Raw genomic sequence first — 22259 nt, 5'->3', positions numbered from 1 at the left:
TTCAAGACATTTAGCACGATGCCTGGATTATTATCACGTGCAAAATACATACAGTACATGCATACACAGTCGACTCCCCCACACACACACCCCGGTCACCCTCATTACCTTGTATTTTTGGGAGCAAGAGTGGCCAAAGTGGTGCAGTGACATTGTGTTCTGGCCAGCAGATAAGGTGACTTCATGCATTCAAAGTTAAGATCTGACGCTAAAGAAACCTAGAAAGAGTCATTCAACCTGAACTCCAGCTGCCCACCATTTCTATGACTAAGAACCAGACCCATGCACAACCGCTAAATACTGACGGCAACCCTGGTGTTACTTCAGCCAGTGGGACGTTAATTCTAAGTCAATGTGTTCTCCCAGCAAGGTGCTGAACTTGAAACATAACTCAAATCTCTGTGAACAACAACCAAACCTTTGAAAACCAAGTGCCTGTGTAGAAGTCAGGACTTGACATGTTAAGTCATGCAACTCAGTAAGTTTAAAACAAAAAGTAAAATGTGCTTTTAGCATAAAGCACAGAATTTACAACACATCATCCCGACTGTTTGTTTTCCTGCCTTGCTGGTTGTTTTCTGCGGTTTGCCAAAATCAATTTCCCCAAACCTCTGCAGCAACATTTCCAACTACCATAATTAAAAACTGAGCCGTTTGGTTCCTGCAGCAGTTTCAAAGCTGGGGAATAAAAAGTTTCTGGAACTTCTGATCATGCCTCCTTCCAAGTCACTGTTTTCTCAGAAAAAAATAAAAATAAAAAAAAACAAGGCAAAGCCAAAATGTAGAAAACTGGCAGGTAATTTCTCACAACTTCTCACTCTTGGGAAGACGTTTTCCAGCATCCTCAAAAAAACCTCTCAATCCTGCCAGTACCGCAGCGATTTAGTCCAGAGACAGAGATAATGTCCAATTTACCCATGTGACTTTTTTTTCCTTCAAACAAGAGGTGACAAACATTTCTCCTTAATATGAAGTGTTGCCTTTTGTTTTCTTCAGGCTCTTTAAGATAAGAAAAGAGTAACGAGAATAAAAAAGCCACATTAAATGGACTTCTTCTGAACAAAGAGATGCCTAAACAAATGCACTTTGCATGGCTAATCCAATATTCCATTATTATAAACACACTAATCAATTTTGTATATCTCTGTCTCACTATTTGAAACCACTGACATCTTTCAGTGTTTAGTGGTTGTGCATGGGTCTGGTTCTTAGTCATAGAAATGATGGACAGCTGGAGTTCAGGTTGAATGACTCTTTCTAGGTTTCTTCAGCTTCAGATCTTAACTTTGGATGTATGAAGTCACCTTACCTGCTGGCCAGAACACAATGTCACTGCATCACTTTGGCCACTCTTGCTCCCAGAAATACAAGGGAGAAAAAAGCCAAACGCAATTCCTTAATTCTGCAGCGGTGAATGGTGGTCCAACTGACAGCATGTGACAAAGACACAGAGCTGGTATGATACAAGTGGCTCACATCTTGCAGCTTTCGACCGACCGAGCAAAACAGCAAGCGGTTGGCCATAACGAGACAAGGTGGGCGCAGCAGGGGCTCGTCCGCACGTGCATCGTTATGTGCCGGTCGGGGGTGCAGCCGCTGCAGAGGCAAGCTGAGTACAATTAACAGAAGCATAAATATCTTGCCACACTTAAGAGAGCCATTAATCAGATATAAATAAAGCGAGGGGGCCCTTTGTGATTAACGAGGTGAGACTGGCGGCTAATTACTGTTTCCTTCTCCTCCGCTAATTAAGTTGGCACGTTGAATGAGGATAAACGAGACCGCCCTAACCCCACCGAGCCCACGCACATCTTGCAACCCGTTTTGCACTTCGCTTTTGAACCTCACTGAATGGCCAAGGTGAGTGTGTTGACGTGTACCTGACAGGGGATCGAGCTGTGTGGCCGTCATCGTCGACATGAGGCTCCTAGCTTGGACGTCCAATGAGCAGTCACAGGTGGAAGCCACTACGTAGACAAGGTATTCATTTTAGAACATGAACTAGTTATTCATTCATTACATTGCAGAAGAGCGTTGTTGTGTTGTGTATTTTTTGGGGGGGGGTTTACTGAAAATAAGCCAGCAATCTTACCCTTTGCCCCCGCCCAGCTCTTTATCTAATTTCAATAACAACACTTTGACTGAACACTTTCAGCTAAACAACTTTGCAAACAGAGAACGTGTAACTGAACTATCATAAGTGTGATCTGTAGAGCGGCAACAATTATTATAACAATATTTAGAGTTTGAAATGGGTTTGCACAATTTTGTAAACCCAATTGTGTAGGTTGTTAATCAAACATTCATGTTACAACAGCGCAGTCAACAGTAGGAAATAAACTGGAGGGCAAGCAATGAATAATGTTCTGCTCAAATCAAATGACATTAACAGGGTGTCATTTGGATAAACATATCAAAATGTTGCATAATAACAAACTTCAAAAAATAGTTTGGCGATTTAGTCGCGCATCAGTGGCACTTTTTCAAGCTCTCAGATGTTCCACGCAAAAACAAGCTCAACACTGAATCCCTTACAAATATTTTACCACACCACTTGCAGCCAGAGCACGAGGAACTATTTTACTAAAACATCGAGATAAAGTAGAGATTCTTCAAAAACCAAATATTCATTAGGTGGCACAGAACACAAAAGTCACAATTCAACTTGACATACTATTTAAGACTTCTTATTGTTGTGCATTTTCAGGAAAAATGTTAATGCCTACTATAAATATTTCTCTAGTAATCAATGTATAGCTGTCATGCAAGGAAATACCCTTGCTACATCTGTCTATATCTACATTCATCTATCTTGTTAGTATCACAGTCTGTCTACCATGTGCTCTGTCACTTCTAAATGTTCAGTTTGAACTTAGTGCATTAAACCAGGCTGCCACGATCTACATAGAATCAAGATGACATGTACAGTATGTGCAGCATGTGATGTGGGACAAACACTAAAAACATTGTTTTCACTGCATGAGCAGATTTGACTGATGACCATTAACCACAAATCTGGATTGCAAGCCTGGCTCTAGGGAGTCGCAGAAAAAAGGACACTGTATACACAGTTTATCCAATCAATTTTTCAACACACTTGTGACTCCAATTCATAGCGAACCCCAAGCCAAAAAAACAAGACATTAGCAACTTTCATAAAAGGATGCGGCCCTATCAAATAGTCAAATAAGCCGCAAAGTATAAGGTCACAGAAACTTTACAGACTCGTCTTAGTTAATTTTTCTGACAAAGACAAAAAGATAAAAGCTGCGGTCAAATATACTGAGTCCGTGCATGATCCGAGTGTGGAAGCATCCTAAATCTATTAAAAAGTCAAGGTCTGCACACAGCGCTTATACAAACACAGAATGTTCAAAGAAAAAAAATGTCCACGGAAAACTGACAGCAGGAAGCTGGCCTTAAAGGCAGAAAAATCTGTTATAGGAATTCAACTGAGCAGGAACTAAAGGCACAGATGTGCGCTTGTAACAGTTAGTATTTAGTTGTGCTTTTTCAAGGTCTCCCGCATCGAACTGGGAATAGCAGCCTTTCTTTCTGTCAAGCGCATTCTGAGCTCTGGAGATACACAATAATCCTCTTCTACACACTTACATCAATTGTCTTTAGTGGAAAGTGCCTGCTATGACCTTTTAATGGGAAATGAAAATAAGTGGAGGCACAGAACAGCTGATATTGGATTCTGTTGTTAATTAATGTGTGTATTATCCGGGTGGATGAAGCCAGGGGGAGGAAGTTAATTGAATTACAGTCAGCGAGTTGGATAATGCACTGTTGTAATTGTTCAACTGTATAAGACGGAGCTCACATTAGGGAGATGAAAGGCAGGCTTGATTTGTTTCTTACTGGAGACGGGGAAGGAAATCCTTGTTTGGTTTTGGGGTGTAGTTTCTAATTTAACCCCTGAGATGGAAAAATAGGGCTGTTGCCATTAAAGCATGTCTCTTAATTCTTCTACTGTGTTTTTACAGCACTTTTAATGAAATAATGCATTATTCTAACCAAGCTTAGACTGCTGTCACTGCCTAATTGCCCTAACAAATACCAATTTGTCTGACATCCCGTTATTTTTCACATCTACACTGCTGAACCAAACATGATCGCCAACACTACAGAGCTGTCCCTGGGCTTGAACGTGGCAAGCGGCCTAAGCTTATTTCAATGGGAATTTCTTCAGTAAATTCAGAAGGTTCTTATTTGCTTTGACAGAGAGGAAGAATGTGTGGCAGATTAATGAGTAATCTTTATTTTAAAATTTGAAATCTATGTTAATAAGCATTAATATCAGGAATAATAAATGTCAGATAGGATTATTTTCGTCGCATGTACTGAGCCTTCTGCCAGGTTTATTAATTTCAGGTGGAATCTGCTGCCATCCTCTGGCCCTCAGTAGTATGACACTACAACGTTCTGAGACTGAATACATTTAACTTGCCGAGTGATTAATACTAATTTCACTGACATTTCGGTTTTTACACTTTAAAGAAAAGCAGACACAGAAGCCGAAGTGTTTACACAAGTAAAAAAAAGTCGGTGACAGCTGACATTCAACTTGAACGTTTGAACGTTAAAGGGCTTCCAAATGTAATTGACTATGGGGGCGGAGGGGAGGGGGTTCGATTACAAATAAAGTTTAAACAAAACAACAAATGAGGCAAAAGCTATTTATAAAACAAAATAAACAAAACAACAAACTTCAAACACCCACTATCGTCTCATTCCACGCAGTCGACCCACAACACGACACGACACAGTGTGTTGTTTCGTACATTGTATTATCTTTGGGACATTCCGAACTGCTTAGTTACGGACTTTTCGTTTTTAGATAAACATTTCCTCCGTCTTCCTAGCGTAACACTGTAGCCGTTGAGCAAAAGTAAGGGATAAAGGCATGAAATGTGCTAACTCACTCACCTCTATGAAAAAGATAATGAAAAGCTTAATTTTCTCCATAGCCTTCAGCTAGCTCAATGAGCAGAGGAAGCGCAGTCGAGCATTGCGAGTTCAATGGGTGTGGCAAAGGCGCTAACTCGCCTTAGATGACGGCGAAAACGAACTTCGAGTAACTCTTGTTGTAAATTTAATTTAAAAACAAAACAACGAACAGTGTTTTCACCGATGTCACATTTTTGCAAGTTACCCGGATGAGCGGCGCCATATTGGCGATACTCAAAGGTAAACAATTTTTGGTGGGATTTAAAATGTCAAAACTACAGAAAAAACAATTTATATACACTGTATTGTTTTTCAGTTTTATGAGGACACACATTAGAACAGAACAAAACAAAACAGATAGTAAAAGGTAAAAAAAATAAATAAATAAATAAATAAATAAATAAATAAAAGTTCCACACCAAAACAACAGTAAACGCTGTGCAATTTGTGGACATAAAATGAATAAGTAAATAAAAAGATGACAGGAGACAGGTAAGTAAAAAGCACATACATGAAATAAATGAAAGGGCAGACAGTTCCAATCCTCCAGGGATAGACGATAGGTCAGTCTCTGCAAAAGGGACTGTAAAGGTTCCCAGATCCTCCTGAACCTGTCCAACCTATAGTTAAGGTCAGGAGTGAGATTCTCAAGAGGAATAAGAAGGGAAATTTGGGATATCCACGGGTCGAACTCTAGGGACCCGGGGAGTTGACCAACGCACCAAGATACATTTTTTAGCCAGAAATAAAATAATTATCACCAGAGATTTAGCGTCAGTGTCCAAGAAATTGTCTGGAGCATGGTTAAGTAGATAAAAAGAAGGTGTCAGTAAAAACTGTTTTCTGGATTACAGAGTGAACACCCTTCCAGAAAGTGTGGATGCGGTCACATCACCAAAACAAATGGATAAATGCACCTTTATGTGTATTACATTTATAGCAAAGGTTGAAAGTGTCAGGGAACATCCTCTGGAGGCGAAAGGGAGCGTAATAAGTTTTCTGGAAAAAAAATTGAAGTTCTGTTTGTGTATAGAAATTGAGGTACATTTAAGAAAAATTCCACTGAAGATCTTGTCCCAGTCCACAGGAGTAAATGTCACCTCCAGGTCATGCTCCCACAACAACTTCAGAGAGTCATAGCCTGAAGAGTCAGAATAAAGTAGTGAAGTACAAATCTTAGAAATCAGTCCTTTAGAAGAGTTTGTCTGAATTTTAGTGTTTTTCAGCTCTGACAGTCTAATACGGATTCTGCCTGTCCTCAAGAGAGACAGGCAGACAGATGCATATAATTTGCTCAAATGACTTAACCAAATCAGAGACCAACAGGTGTGTAAAATTTGATAGGCTCTTGGAGGTCCATTCCATCAAACTAATACTCCTAATCTATGCTGGTAAATCTGGATTCAGGGCCAGGAGAGAATGGAGAGAGATGACATGGGCAATATTTAGGTATTTCCTCACATCTCGCCAAACCAGTAGTGTGTTATAAACAGTTATGTTATTCTTGAGATGATTTAACTGATGTACTGTATAGGATTGATAAAGGGAAGGGAGTTAAGCTTTCTGGGATAACGAAATAGATATTCAAACCCAACCATAGGGAATCTTTCGTGTTTATAATCCAATTGACATTGTTTTAAGTTGTGCTGACCAATAATATAATTGTAGATTGGACAGGCCTCCAAGATCCTTTAGCTTGGTAAGCAAAGAGAACTTGACTCTTGGGTGCAAGATATATGAGAATTCAGAGATTCAAAAAGGGCAGGGGTCACATAGCATGGGAGATTTTGAAATAAATAGCTCAATTGTGGAAGAATATTCAGTTTTATAGTGTTGATTCTCCCAAGAAGAGAAGTTGAGAGGCAGGCCCATTTTGTTCAGTAATTTTCAATTAGCTTTTGAATTAGAGGTGAGTGATTAGTTTCAAACAGATTATTTAAATCAGGGGTGATAATAAATACCCAAATATTTGTTCTACTTTCAATATCATATCCAGATATAGTGGATACCTCGTCTTTTCTCCAAGCCCATACACCGCTGAAGACCTTCTGTTTGTAAAAGTTTGGATCCCTATAACCACATAGGCTGGGTGAGGGAGACACTGTCTCAGCTAATCGATGGCATGTGTGTAATAAACCAGCCGAAGCTTATCAAGGGCTTGATAAAAAAAGTTAAAAATGGACGGAAAAGCATCAGTAAGTGTTTTTTTATGTGATGAACAAAAGGAAGCATCTTCACTGATATGTTATGTTAAAATTGTTAAGAGTCATATTTGTGTCATTAACATCATAGATTTTGTGTACAGTTTTTTGCACTCCTCTCCCTAATTTATGATGACTTTTGGTAGTCTAAAGTATTTCAGATGTTTTTTCTCGGTCTGACCAGTTATTGCAGCCAAAAACAAGGCAATAATTTATCACTTGTGCGACAATAATCTGGTTGTGTTGCTACATACACAGTTTAGTTGCAGTACTAGTATCTCCAAGATGGCGACTTTCCGTTTTGATGACGCTTTGTGAAAACACTCTGTCACACTACAAAATTAACATGCATAAAAAGTGCAACGACGCGTCCAGACATCGTTGCAAGCGGGAGATACAGGATTGTCGCACCAGAGTCACAAAATAATTGTCTTCAAACATTTAAGAGTGGACAAAATCATACATTTGCATTTTTACACAGCCTTCGACACGTTTGTGTCACGTCCAGCGTGCGCACTGCGCAGCTGAGCAAGCGTTCAGACTCCGAGAGACTGCGGTCGACGGACAAATTCAAGAAATGGTCCAATCAGTCACCCAGTAATTAAATCCATATAGTATCTGTTCGTATGATACGTTATTCACTGCTTAACTTTTCATTTTGTTTATGAAAAAGAAATGTTAAAACCTTTTTATAATGTTACAGAAGTTTGTGTGAGCGCATAAATGTTTCTTATGATAAAGGAATATGACAATGAAAAACATTCTGGAAATAAATCAGAAAGACACACAGATAAAGGTAAATATACTTTATTTTTGTTTACAGCACTGAAATTTTGATTTATTTATGACTATCTCATCTATTACCCCAGGCTAGTATAGTTGAATTTGCATGTACCCTCCCCTATGTACAGTCATTCACATTTTAAGAACATGCAATATTACATGTGTTTTCTGTACATATTCACATTACACTCAATGCAATTTGGGGACAAGCCATTATACAGTATAAGACAAGAAATACCCACATTTGTTAATGTTAACACCAGAAATGAGATGATCGATTTGGTGATGTACCATTTTGTGGAATGGAAAACGGATGCAGAAAAAACGCAGCATTAGTCTTTTGTTATAATCATGTGACAAGAACATTTTAAACCTTGTATATGGGTAAATATGATCCGACTGAACTAATCAACCACAAAATAAACTAACAAATTTGAAAGACCCTTAAATGTTTCTCCAATATGGCAACTTGACTAATGGGAAACGGTTCACCACTAAGGACTACTATGGAGAGATCAGTTGACGCACATTGTATGGATTATCCTGTCTCAAATTACCTAATCGTTCCCTTCCAATGCACCTAAATGAGTGCAATAACGCCTTAGACAGAGACTTAAGACAGAGGCGACAAAGGCCTATTGTTCACGTGCCTAAACCGACGATACATATTTTTACAGGCTCATTTGCATACAAACAATTCTATGTCCACTTTTCCGGCACAGTTTAGTTCCGACCTGTTAGTCTTTAAAAAAATAAAATAAAATGAAAAATCGTATTAAACAGCTTTTAGTGCAGAGTTTCCAATCTTGTAACACCACCACAAAAGACCCACCTATAAGAACATTCTTTTGGAGCAAACAAAGAACCTGTTCGACCACATTTTCCACCATGCTCAGGTGGCCTAAACTCTAGAGCCGTTACTTCCTCGTCTGCTACATTTCCCCCTGCAAGCCATCTACTGCCAGCAAACATTCACACAGACTAGACTACTGTAATGCTCTTCAGATAGGACTCTGAGATCTGTAGACTCAGGTCAGATAGTGGAGCCCAGAGTTCAAACTAAACATGGTGAAGCAGCATTTAGCTGTCATGCTGCACACAAATGAAATAAGCTGCCAACAGTAGTGAAGTCAGCCACAAGTGTGATGTTTTCGAATCCAGGTTAAAGACTGATATCTTATCTTTTGCTTGTGATTTTAGTCATCTAATCATATTTTATAATCATCTTTTTATTTCTATTCTCATTCATGTCTGCCCCATTTATGCATCATTATAAGCTGTCTTTTTTTTGTCTGCACTTTGCCTTTAAAGACTGTTATTTGTTTTTTAAATGCTTTTAAAATGTTGAACTTTTAATCATGTAAAGCACATAAGTTGCCTTGTGTATGAAATGGGCTATATAAATAAAAGCTGCCTTGCCTTGCCTCTCAAACAGCTTTTGCACTGCTCTTTAAATATGTATAAAAAGCTATATAAATGTTACAATCCTTAGTGCTACATGGAATATGATACAGTGTGCCCTATGTACAAGCAAGAACACAGGCATAAGCACTTTGGTGTAGGCTCGTTACGGTTACAAAGAGATGAACTGGTTCAGTTCTTCGAGGGCCATTGCTTTTCCCCCCAGAAGATGGTGCCACTGTTTCACAATAGTTGGCAGGCAATTTTAAAATGTTTTTCAAATTTAATCTGGTCGCCAACTCCTTTCCTTTTCACAAATTTCCAGTTGTTGTTTTTTTTATTTGTTTTTTTTTTACTTTTGAATGTTGAAAGCTCAAAACGACAATGGCAATGAGCAGCAGTACTATACTAGGACATGTCACATTAAGGAAATGAAAACTGGTATAAAATGGTCAGTCCTTCAGGAGTGAACAACTGTATTTAAAAATATTAAACATGTTTCCCAAACTTTCCATGAAGTTGAACAGACAATGCAATGGTTTGGTCTCAGTTTGTACAGCAAATCACAGTGACAAAAAAAAGTTTGCCAACTTGTCAAATCAGAAGCAGATTTCTTGTCTACTGTTACAGATGTGGAATGTTTGCAACCTACAGTGAAACTCAAATTTGTTGCTGGTTAAGATTTGTCCGACAACATGAATAACAAGCAAACATGACAAAAAGCACAAAGTGAACTTTCCTTCAGCTTTGAGAAACAAATTCTAAGTCACTCAAATAACTGTGTTGAGGGACAAGCTTGACGTAAACACAAGAATCTCTTCGAAAACGTGTTTCTACCATTAGTCTGGACAACTAAAACATAAGTCCAAGTCCTTACCCAAGTACACGGCAACAATAACTACATGGCTATTGTGGCAACCAACCCCTGATAAGAATGTTTGGGGGGGGGAGGGGATAAAGCCTGAAAATAAGATTCACAAGACAGGCCACGGGAATATTCGTGCAAACGCGCGCATGTGCGTGTTCGTCTTCTGATCCTATCACATGTAATCAGCGGACCTAAATGGCCTTTCCACGTTGGCATTTCTTCTCTTTCCGTTGTCCTCTTGAATAAAGAGGGCTTTGTATTGCTATGTCGTCATTACAAATTTGGTGAAGGAGCTTGGATGGCAAGTTGAGCACATTATTCAGAGAATGTGGCTCAACGGAAGGCCGATGATTCGTGTTTTTTGGAGCCGCCTCTCAGCCATGTAGGTGGTTGCTATGCACTGGTTGTGAGGGTGACATTCCACCTTCAATTTTTAGGCTTGCATGGAGCTGCTCATCAATAAAACGTGCCAATAGCTTGAAAACAGTGAAACTGGTTTGAGAGTAGCTGAAATGACCTCATTCCACTCAGAAAAGGTGGGCTTGATATTACTCACGCTCAACCGATCCAAGATTGCAAACCACTCAGTCCACCTCTTACTTGAAGGCAAGACAACAGACACCGGTTTTAGTCTGCAGGTCTATTCAATCTACCGAGAAAAAAGACGAGTAGAGGGGGGGAACCCTACAGGCACTGAACGGGACAGACTCAAGTCTGGCTCTTCCCTACTTTCACCCCAGGAGGGCGCTCGGTAGCCGTTGTGAGGCGCGGAGCAGGTTGGAAGGGAGGGAGAGCGAGGGGAAGAGAAGAACAGGGCAACGCTGGTGGTTTTTATTCGGGTAAGTTCAGCGTAGCCACCTCGGATTTCATCTTGAAGTACTGGTTGAAGCGCAGGACAGCGTATCTGAGAGCAGAAAAACAGGCAGATGCGTTGGCAAAGTTAGAATTAAAGGTTTGTACCTCACTAAACTATCATAAGCAGGAGTGGGGAAAAGGTATTCCTGCACCCTTAAATGCAGGAATACCTCTCAATTAAACATCCAGTTTTGACCTTCACAGAATAGTGTGGAATAGTGCAGACGTGGGTTCATGTGGGTGACTGTAATTGAAGAAATTGCACTTGGGAGGCTGCATAACAATTCTGAATGCAATTTAATCACAAAAATCAAGGGGGAGTTCAAAAACTTCTTTCCCACCACTGTGGGACACAGTAGAAGTGCTGCGTGTGAGAGACACACTGACGTGACCAGAAGGATATAGATACGCCGAGATAACACATATGCTGTTCGGGGCTAAATCAGACAGCCCCATGACGTACTCACCCCAAGAAGTCAAAATCGATGGCGGATAACCTGGCCTGAATCAGGGACCAGAGGCCCCAGAAGAAATGCGAAGCCTGGCCAGGAAAGAGAGAGAGTGGCGTGAAAGATTAGCATGTGATCGCCGTGTCACAGTAAATGTCGCTTCTAATTACAAAACACCGCTCACACAAGCATACACAAAAGCCGGCAGAAGCCCTATGGCAACAAGGCAAAATAGCTGACACAGAAAGACAATTGCTCCGTGACTGCCCATCCTCCCCTCTGCCCTCCTTTCTTCTTGACGGTAAACACAGCGGGCTGTGGCCCAAGGGACAGCAGCAAGGCCCACAAGGGTTTTCCAGCTATTATTACCAAGGTGCCTCCCACACGGGTGGCTTCATCAACAAGCACAACCGTAAACATCTTCTCAAGTAGGGCAGGTTGTATGTACGTATTTAAAACCCTCATCTCTCCAAAGTGTGTTGAGCCCACATCCCATTATAATCCATGTTTGCGCAACCAACACCTGGCAGCGGACATGGAAAACAAACCCAGCTCGCAGCACCCTGGAGTTTTTCCATTTCACTTCTTCGTTTTTGGCCTCGCATGCAAGAATTTCTGGGGATTAGAATCCAAGTCATATACTTGATCAGATCAAATCTAAAATGTTGCAGCAGAGGACAGGCGAAGTTACTCAAGCCATGTTTTTTTTAGCTTAATTCATCAAGGATGCACCAGTGTCTCAATCTCATGGTAACACAATCTTTTAGTCACAAGACAAAGTCATGAGTCAAAGTTAAAAAATAGAATGAAATAAAAGTAAAGGTTATCTTTGTTTTGTGCATGTTACTAATCGAAGATTGGACTTGCTCAATATGCACCAAAACGGGCTGTTCATTCAAGTTATAGGGTGTGTGTATGGTGTGGGTTCAAGTTATATCCAAAGTGCTCGGTGATTATCTGTAATGGGATGATACATTTAAAAAAAACAAGAAACAAAAAAAACATTTTATTTTTGCATTTTTTCAGTATCCAAAACGCTCAGGTCTTTCTGGAACAAGACATTGCATTGCATTTATGTTAAAATATCAACTTTCCATCACCACTTTGCCAACCTTATGAATAGGAATTCTGCATCCTTATGATTCATACTGCAGGCACCAGTCCTTACCAAGGCAAATTTGTTGACTTGGACATAAATGATCTCCACCTCTCTGTCGGTCACCTCACTGCCGTGGCCTTTGTACTCCTTGTAGGCCTCGAGGTACGAGCGGAGCCACAGGAGCTGAAAGGCTCGATCTGGATAATGGCTGTAATCCACCTCGTTCAGACCTTGGACGTGCGCACACACACACAGACACGCAAACTCAAAAACTTCACAGAACAGCTATGGCTTTTGCATATTCAAACAGATGCAGGCAGATGTTGTGCTTACCAGCAAACTCATTGAAATGGTTCCCAATGTCGAAGGCTTGATAATTGTAGCCAGCATACTCGTAGTCAATGAACTTTACATTTCCTGCAAAGAGAAGCAGTATTTTTTAGACACAGACACAGGCAGCGAGGCCAAAATGATGTTGCTGACTGCCCTTGCTGATTACTCGGAAAGCCAAGGCTTTTCATTTCATGCTAATGCTTTTTTTTTTTTTTTCCTCCCCCTGACTGCCTGGCTTATTAGCCAGAGGGTGGGGCGAGGAGTAAGAGCTTGTATTTTGAGAAAAGCAAGACCAAAAGAGAGAGAGACTTGGGCAAAGACAACTGGCAAAGACAGAAGGACGATTTTTTTTTTCCCGCGTTGGCAAAAACTCCATACACATGCAATATAATGCTGGTTGGGAGGTATACGGTCATGCTGTTAAGAGCTATGGAAGCCGGCGTGTATTTAGAGTAAAATTGTTAGGTAACTATAGCAAGAAGGATTTATGTAAAAGGCAGCATACCTTCAGAGCAACAGAACCAGCCAAAAACTGTTTCGCGCACAAATAAAAAAATCCTGCTGACATTCCTGCGGGCGGAGCTGCCAACATCCAATCAAGTTTCAGAACACCGATCGCCGGGATCGTTCCGAATGGCCGCGACGTTTGCATCTGGCCAATATCAGCGAAGAGTGAAACCATGCAAATCCTATCGCGACACACGAAACGAATATGAAAAAACAGACATCTGGCTCTGCTTTAGAGGCACAGAGGGAGTGCGGGAGAAGAGCCAAGAACGAGATAAGTTCTCAGGGGATGGCGGGGGAGAGGAGGCGGGGAGGGGGTGTCCAGAGAAGAAGAAAAAAAAAAAACAGAAGAAAGATAGAGAGCCGCAAAGAGGTGTTTAAGTGGTCGAAAAGAGAAGCACAGTGAGCCACCAAAGCAAGTGTGGCAACACGCCGCTTGATCCTTCCTCTCTCTGACCTTTGCGGTTGCCGCTGCGAGCCAATTGGAGTTAAAGCTTTTAGAGGCACTTAATCTTCAAGAGAGGCCCATTAAAAAGCTACTTCTTTTTTCCTCTCTGTAAGAGTCCTGCGAAAGCCATTCAGCTGCTGAACGCTCTACAGTTCATTTTGCTCGCTTTTTTCACGGCCAGGCTGAGAAAGGAATGTCAAGGAATGTGTTGCCGCCCGCCTGCTTTTCGGCGAGCCACTGGAAAGACGCAGCGCAGAGACATTCGATGAGAGGAAAAGCGTTCAGGTCGAGAAGCAGTCAGTCTCAAAGTACAAACTCTTACATGCAAGCCCGTGCGTCCAGAGACGTTGGCAAAAGAAAAAAAAGGAAAAAAAAGAGAGGACAATGGAAAATGGGAGGGTACGTGTAGTCAAATGTCTCTGACTCCTATTATTATTATTATTGATTAAATATCTGTTTTTTTTTTGGTTGTTTGTTTTGGCCTTGGCTGCTACGGCTTTCTTGTTTTCCCTGACATGCGGAACATTAGTCTTTGAGGTGGTGCTGGACTACAGAGAAAGACACTTTGAGGTGGGTTACCAGCCGGCGTGTGGGTCCTAGCGGGACACAATTCAACACCTCCAGGCAGTGGCTAAGCCCCCCTGTGCAGCAGATGAAAAGGTTGGGGCAAACACATCTTGCACACATGCTCACGCTCTCACTGACACATTTTGTCTGCTGTCCGCTCTCCCCCGATCCGTGTCCATACCTCAGCCTCTGCTGTAGGATTCCCGCGTCCAACCGACCCCCCACCCCCCCAAGCATTCCCCGCAATGCACCCTCACTTCCTCTTTCTCGCAACACTCCCCCTCCAAAGCTCACTTCTCATTGGTCCGCGGCGAAGCCCAATCGCGTGACACCTCTGGCGCTTCTGCAAATGACAGAACCGCGAAGGCGTTTCCTGCTGGCTGCTGAGCAGTGAGTTTTGCTGCCCTTGGGGCAAAGTGAAATGCGTTCTTTTGTTTTGTTAGGATTATTTTCTTTAGTCTTTCCCATTTTCAGGGTTCAGTAAAGAGAGTTGAGTAACTGAAGCAACTCGGTGGAAAGTAATACCTTTGTTTTAATGATGGAATTAGATTTGTTTTTAAGAAGGCAAAATAAATAAAGTGCTTTCAGCTTTGGGAGACTTTGCTGCCACCGCTTCTGCGTGGGTTTTATTAATACAGGATGTGGCGACGTCTCTGCTGTCGAGCTGGCAGACAAGTGGTTACAACGCAAACAGGAAGCAGAGTGGGAGACGTCGAGAGTACGTCGTTTTAAACTCGAGGTGTGCTCGTTTTTCCAGCTGACTGCAGTCAGCGCAAGGTGAGACCAGCTTCTAGTGGAATCCACCAACTGTTTACAGGTTTGCGCAGGTGTGGCGAAAGTCTTAATCATAACTTTGGTGTGCGGATCAAGTTTCTTGACTGCTGGAGCACCCACTCATTCAGGGTGACAGTGGGGTACAACACCTCTGTATCCTGGCTTGAAATCACTGAACAAAATTAAAGTACTAATAATTTTAGCTCACATTTTTTTTCTGTTCCAACATATGACAGAAACCAAGACTTTAAAAAGATTTTAACCATTCCGCACAAAAAAGGCATGTATGCTTTGCGTCTCAAGTCAGCGCTTGTCAACCCTTGCTTGCAACGCTTAAAAGCGATTTATCAGAAGCATTCGTCAGCTGGCAGGAATTCTTGTGAATGTCAGCAAATTTTCGCAGAAAGGTCAACACCAACAATGGGGCCGGTTCATTCTACTTCCCCACCCACAGTGGCCCATCGCCATGAGACCATTTATTTCCTCAGAAGACAATTCTCTCGTTCTCAGACTGGCCAGCGGACGCTGAACGTTTCAGCAAATTCTTTTGGCCTGTGGATTACTTCACTTCACATGTAGTGCGGTCCGTTTTTATGGCAACCAATGTGTGTTGACTGTCGCTGTGCTCCGAGTTGTCACAGAGTAAAAAGTGGGCTAAGTTTTGTGAACGCAATAGCCTGGAAGGACAATTGAAGCACATGACGTGGGGTAACATGATGTTTTAGTGGGCTGACGACATGACTAAGTAGGATGACTGAACGCTCTAAGGTATATTAGGTATTTAAATGATCAAATTTACCGAAAATAAGACGAACGTGAAGGAACACAGCTAGGAGCAAAATTGGAAAAAAGTATGTTCACGTAGCCTAAGCTGCTGTCAGAGTCGATCTGTGCGCTGGCTAGTGGAGGGAAGTACATGGGTACGTGGCTCCTACTGCTGCTATGAACTCATCCCGATTAGCCTGAGCAGCGAGCAGACTACACGGAGGGGGCGGGGCCCTCAGAGCCGACCGTGCTTGAGGTTTGTCTCTCTCCATTGCCTCCAAAGGGCAGGGCGGCGCAGGGCAGCCACAGCCTCGGCTGTCATTCCTGGGGGAGAAAGGCTAGACACAAGGAGCTGTGAGAAGGGGCCCCGCCCCTCGTCGCAAAACGACGAGGAGGCTAACAGCTCTTGAAACAACCCAACCCCACCAACATACATAAACAAAAAAAAAAATCCCCATTCCTCCCCGCCCATCCCTCCTCTTTCTTTATCTCACCAGTTCTTTCAGTCAGTCACCAGCTACAAAGACAGTTAGTCTGTAAATGCATCCCTCAGATAATTGTTTACTAGTACAGTCTCACTGGCAAGTTTGAGGCTGATGGAAAGAAAATAAAAGCTACTGCACCAAAGGCGTGTATGCCGTCAAGAAAACTGACACCTAGTATGAGATGTTGTGTTCCAAGTTTTGATTGCAGAATTAGATTGACAGATCAGACAACCGCGCAAAATCTGACTGACAAATTGCCTCCATTTGCATTCTAAAAATGCCGCCGACGCTCACAGCAGTGAGCCTAGCTCATGGAAAAATTGACAACTGGAAGGCAAATGAGGTACTTGTACTATATTATTTAGTTTGAGGATAGATTTTTGGAAAACTTGCAGGACTGAACTGACCAGTCTAATTCTTTTGCAACCCCAAAAAAAAACACTATCAAATTAGTGAAGCGTATGACTAGCATTGAGGAAGTACGATCCTACCTGAGTGTAGAGAGCCAATGCAGTTCACACTACGACACAAGTCAGTCACACAGTAATGTCAACGACTACACCTTTGCAGTTTATACTCACCTGCCCCCTGGTTATAGATGATGTTTTTGCAGAGCAGGTCGTTGTGGCACAGAACTACCGGGGAGCCGAGCTTCGACAAGCTCTGCTGGAGCCACACCAGCTCTTCTCGGAGGCAAAGCGTGCTGGGCACCTCCGTGTGCAACCTGCAAGAGGTTGCAGGCCGAGTCAGTAAGCATGAAAAATGCACCCCGACAAGAGAATTAACCAGGGCAGCACAAGACAAAAAAAAAAAAAAAAAAAAAAAGAGATGAAAAAAGGAACCGAAAACAAGAAACCAATGGAAGCAGAAATGGAAAGAAAATAAGGTCATTTAATTTGATAGCCTTCGTACCATAACAAATGATGGTGCAAAAGTGTAATTGGTGACATAGTTGTGCAATCGTAAATGAATTTAAAAAACAAAACCAAACATCAAAACCACATGATCTGGGCCAGTTGGGTCTTGCACAATGTTAAGTCAATTTAATGGCAAACAGATGGAGTTTTGAACAGCGATAACTGACGCAATGTGGTTCTTCATAGCCACATGTCTGAACATTAGATGAAACCAATCAAGAATGACTTTGCGTTAATCAGCAACTCCTGCACATTAGGCTTTGAGTGTTATTGTCCTTTGAAAAACATGTTTGTTTCCCTTTTAAAATGCCTCAGATATGTTTGATTATTTAAATATAAAATATAGTATTATTATTACTTGGTTGTTTGTTGCAGCTTTTCTTTCTTTGTTTGGAAAGCAATCAACACCAGCATTTGAGGTCCCAAAGGTTTGTGAGCTCCGCCAACATCATTTAATCAACTTAAGAAATAACACTTTAACTTCTTGTCAATTGTTCAATGAGGTCATGCAAGATTTTTTTTATGACAAAATAACAAAAAATACTTGTCACATTCCAGAAAAACACCCAGATTACTCTCTTGCATCGTCTCGTAGGGTACCAAGATAGTAAAAATGTGTGTGAAGGGTACAACACAGGTGACATTGTGCAGCTTGCTATTAAATGGCTGTGGGGAGAGCTGGAGGCTTTCAAGTGTGTATTTCATCACATGATTCTAGTTTCTTTGCACTTTACATCCGTGTGCATGCAGAACAGGTTTGCAATTAAATTCACTCACGTGGTCTCCCAGGTCACGGGGAGTTTGCACTTGCTGTTTTAGGTGCTTAAGTCTGGAGCCCATTACAAAAACCCTTGTAAGATAAATGTGACCTAAACATATAAGCTAGAGCTGTGGAAACGATTAGCAAATCTGTTGGTCTGTTATGCTGACTTAACCTTTGTTAGCCATCAATGTGTGTCCTGTATGGGAATCATTGTGATATTTAGCAAAGAAGAACGAACTGCAGGTCCACAGACTGAAACCCTCTGTGCAGTCTTACCTGGCATTCTGCTCAGGGTCCTTGAAGTATTTTGGGATGAGAGCAAAGTATTTGCTCAATTTCAGCCACAGGTCCGACTGTGGCACCCAGCCATTGTGGGCATGGATGGCGTGGTACTTGGCCAGTTGTCTCGTGATCAGCCTGAAATGTAAGGACACAAAAGGGGAAGACACCATACCTTTCATGTCAAACAGGGTTTGGATGCTGACAGGCAGTAAAAGGAAATATTCCAAAGATTCACTGTTGCATAATTCACATGCTTTTACCTGAATACAGGCTGGCTGCGAATGTCTTCGGGCTCCAGAGCCAGTCCTTGCAGAAACTCGTAACACAGCCCATTATTGAAGGTGCAGTAAAGACGAGGCGCACAGCGGTGCGCTTGGAGCACACGGAAACTTTTCACCTCGTTCTCCCTGTCGACCAGCAGCTCGGTTTTGTTGCCATAAATGCGGACCAGGACCACGTCTGCCATGACGGAGCCCACATAGCAGCCTAGGAGCTTGTTAGTGATTCCATCTGTGAAAAACTACAACAGCGACAAAAACAGACAGAAACCAGGTGAACTGTGGGAAAGAAACAAATGACTCTGGCAAATAAAGTGGCTTGGCACAATTACCAAACCCTGCATACCTCAACACTGAAAATATTTAGCCTTGAAAAAAACAAAACAAAAACAAAACTGAAAACTCCCAATCCTGGGAAACTGAAGGTTCTGAAACAAAGCATCATTAAAGTGGTGATTAAAAAATTAGCACCTGTCAGGTTTGGTTTGTTCTGAACTGTCTCCACTGTGAAGCTGGACATGTTTGTGGGGAAAGGTGCTGCGGGGTGCCAACATACCAACTCTAATTGTTCGCTGCATGCAGGATTGACTGAGAACGACGGGACTTTCAGGAATTTTATTTTCGCCAGAGAATGCAATGACAGGCATTTGCTGAGCTCCCCACTTTGACTCCCTTTGATGAATATAGGAAATGTGACACAGCATGTGACCAACTCCCAAACGAGTTGTTTACCAGGTAAAGCCACACACTTCCGAATATTGATGAGAACATACTGTTTTGGTTTTTTGGGAGGGTCGGGTGGGGGGTGAGAGGCATGCTGGGAAACCAAGTTATGTCATAGGTGACTATAGAAATAATACACAGCAATGCTCTGTTCTGACCCTTAAGAAATGTGAAGTACATTCTAATCTGTTGTAAGAAGTTAGCAACCTCTACTTGACTTTGAGAATAACCATCTGAAAATCAATCAATTAATTCATTGATAATTTATATTTCCTCGAGGCCTCTCTTGCTTCTCTTGCTTTAATCGCCCATGAGCTCTCGAACTGTCCTCACCATACTCACCCTGTCACGAGGGAGCAAAGCACAATAAACCTAAATCTTTTTTTGACGTCTGCTCAGTACGTCATGTGCGCGGGCGAGGCTGAGTTTGCAGGCTGCGTCAGGAGCGATAGTAAACGGCTTCCGTTTGACTCAATCCCGCGCTGACGCAGATGCTCTTTTAGCTAAAGCGAAATAATTGCCCTGCCCGCGGCATGTTTTCCGCAGCGCACCCAGACAAGAACCACTTTCATTTAAAGATAGATATTTAAAATAAATTAAATTAAATTAAATTAAATTAAATTAAATTAAATAAAGATGACTGACTTGCGTTTCGTAACGTTGCCGTATATGTGACGTCATCAAAACGAATGATTTCGGGGTCCCACGCTCCCTTTAAACATGACGAATGTTATTCATTAGCGCAAGATAGTGTCTGCGTCAAGACGCCGTTGCTAGCTAGCGTCAGTCATGTTAACGTAAAAGGAAAAGGGCAGAATGAGATTGCGATTTCGAACGGGGTCACTTATCTTGCGAAGCACAGTGTAAACGGAGCGGATTCACGGCGGAGTTAGACGGGAGTAACAATACCTTAATTTTAACTTCGGACGGCTTCCAGCTCGGTCTCAATTCCTTGATCAGCTTCAGCGCACCCGATCTGTAGTCGCTCTCGTCAACTGTCACGTCTATTTTGGGCACAGAAGGAGCCTCGTCGGGTACGTGAATGTAGTTGGCCATTGTTACGTCTTTATTTCTTGGAATATATATTTATATTTTTTTTATTATTATTATTATTTTCAAACTTCGGGACTTGTGCTGCTCGCAGATACGAAATGCGCAATCTATGGAAATGTGCGATCAACCCCTGAATATAATCCTTGAGTAGTCGGTCTGCGACAACGCCTCTCTGAAGGTCCCGCCCACCAGAGAAGAAAGTCCTCCTGGTGCATGCTGGATGTCGGATGACTCAGAAAGGAGCGTTGGTTTTAAGTATTGGCGTACACCGGAAAAACCTGTCACTGATTCGGTGCACACGCGGACGCAATTTCAGCAAACGCGTTAGTGAATGTACATGTCCGCAATCATACTAAAAAAAAAATCTCTCCAGAATAGAATCAATGCTGAAACATAGACGTTTGGCACAACATATTTACTCTCTGAGTGGCGACGAAAACTGTCGGTTCTCCTCGGTGAATATATTCGAGCGTACACTGTAGCCATGAATGAATGACCTGCGTCACAGTGGCTAATCTTCGAACTGCCTATTTTCGGTCGAGAGGATTTCTTAGCCAATTGGAGCACAGTAAGGCGGGACTATACGAATTTTATAGTCAAAACGTCACGAGGGCGCAGGCAAACCGTCAATTACATCAGATATAAAAAGGGGGAAATACATTAGAACTATTTGGTACATGGAAGCTGTGCATAGAACGTGCACAAATGTCAATAGCTGAAGCCCAACTTTTTTAATGTTTGAGAAAACAGAGATGGAGCTTGATGTTCTTCGCAATGTGATCCATCATTCAAAGTGTCTGAATCTAACAGGCAGAGCCCTCAAAATTAAGGGACACCCACTCCCTCTGGGTTCCATCATGTTCTGTATCTCATTGATTTCAGATCAGACTTTAACTCTTGCAGTGCAGGACACCTTTCTACATAGTTCACTTTCATCCCTAACGCTTCCTCTCCAAAAATCTCATCCTAATTCATGGATGCCTCTGCACCAACACACATACTCCGGATCAATTTGCCATAGCCTTTAAAGAGGAAACTGTGCTAGTTTGTTGGCTTTTTTTTTATTTTCAGAAGCAACTAGCTGTTGCCTAGAGTCTGGGTGCAGAGATGTGTGCCAGTTTTATCAGTGAGTCACTTGAAACAAGCTGCGAAGCTTCCCGTCGATGAACGACTGACCTAAAAACACAGTTCCTAAAAGAAATCACGCCTGAAAGCAAAAGGCAAGCGTAAACAGGTAGTTGGCTAATTGAAATGAGTTTAAATTCCTTCCATGAAGGGCTTTCTTTTTGCACTCCTGTTTCTTGTTCATTCAAACAGGGATTTTCTGGGGATTTTCAAATGGCAACATCCCTGCAGGCAGTGTACACAGTGCACAATGGAAGGCAGTGTGCAAGCTTGATAATATCTGTTGTCACAATGCCTACTGTGGCTGGGCTGAGGAGGAGCCACGGCAACTGTTTACTTTGAAACTTGATCAAGTTAACACAACATGGCAACCCAAGGATTTTCCCTTTTTTTTCTCTCTTCTTCTATTCTGCTTCTGTCTCGCAGGACACATTCCATTCTTCTGTTGGGGGATAGTGTCTGTGTCTCGAACCAGCTGTTTACCAGCTGGGTCCCACCAAGGTTTGTAGAGTTATAAAATGCTTGTAAAATAAAACCATGTTCTTCCTTACATATCAAGCTACAGGAACACATTTGCTTTCAAAAATAATTTTATTTCCGAGGGAAAATACTCCTCTTGATATGCAGAAA

General features: G+C 42.0%; 2 protein-coding genes across 2 annotated transcripts in view; one reads left to right on the top strand and one right to left on the bottom strand.

The window, feature by feature from the left end:
* Positions 1-7945: 7945 nt before the first annotated feature.
* Positions 7946-20674, bottom strand: etnk1 (ethanolamine kinase 1). Its single transcript, XM_076051771.1, has 8 exons — positions 20361-20674; positions 18711-18970; positions 18445-18585; positions 17070-17212; positions 12943-13026; positions 12679-12839; positions 11529-11602; positions 7946-11110 (listed from the first exon to the last, which is right to left on the bottom strand). Exons 1-8 carry the CDS (start codon positions 20505-20507, stop codon positions 11038-11040), a joined length of 1083 nt encoding a protein of 360 aa, XP_075907886.1. The 5' UTR covers positions 20508-20674; the 3' UTR covers positions 7946-11037.
* Positions 12913-22259, top strand: part of rpap3 (RNA polymerase II associated protein 3) — a 196419-nt gene continuing 187072 nt past the window's right edge. Inside the window, exon 1 of the mRNA XM_076051759.1 lies at positions 12913-12923. The gene's annotated coding sequence lies outside the window, so the exon portion shown is untranslated. The remainder of the gene's footprint in view (positions 12924-22259) is intronic.

The sequence above is a fragment of the Nelusetta ayraudi genome, unplaced genomic scaffold (genome assembly GCF_046127955.1).
Source record: "Nelusetta ayraudi isolate G7.1 ecotype Tasmania unplaced genomic scaffold, CSIRO-AGI_Nayr_v1 ptg000135l, whole genome shotgun sequence".
Taxonomy (NCBI): domain Eukaryota; kingdom Metazoa; phylum Chordata; class Actinopteri; order Tetraodontiformes; family Monacanthidae; genus Nelusetta; species Nelusetta ayraudi.
Note: the sequence above shows the minus strand (reverse complement) of the source record. Positions and strands in the feature narration are given on the sequence as shown.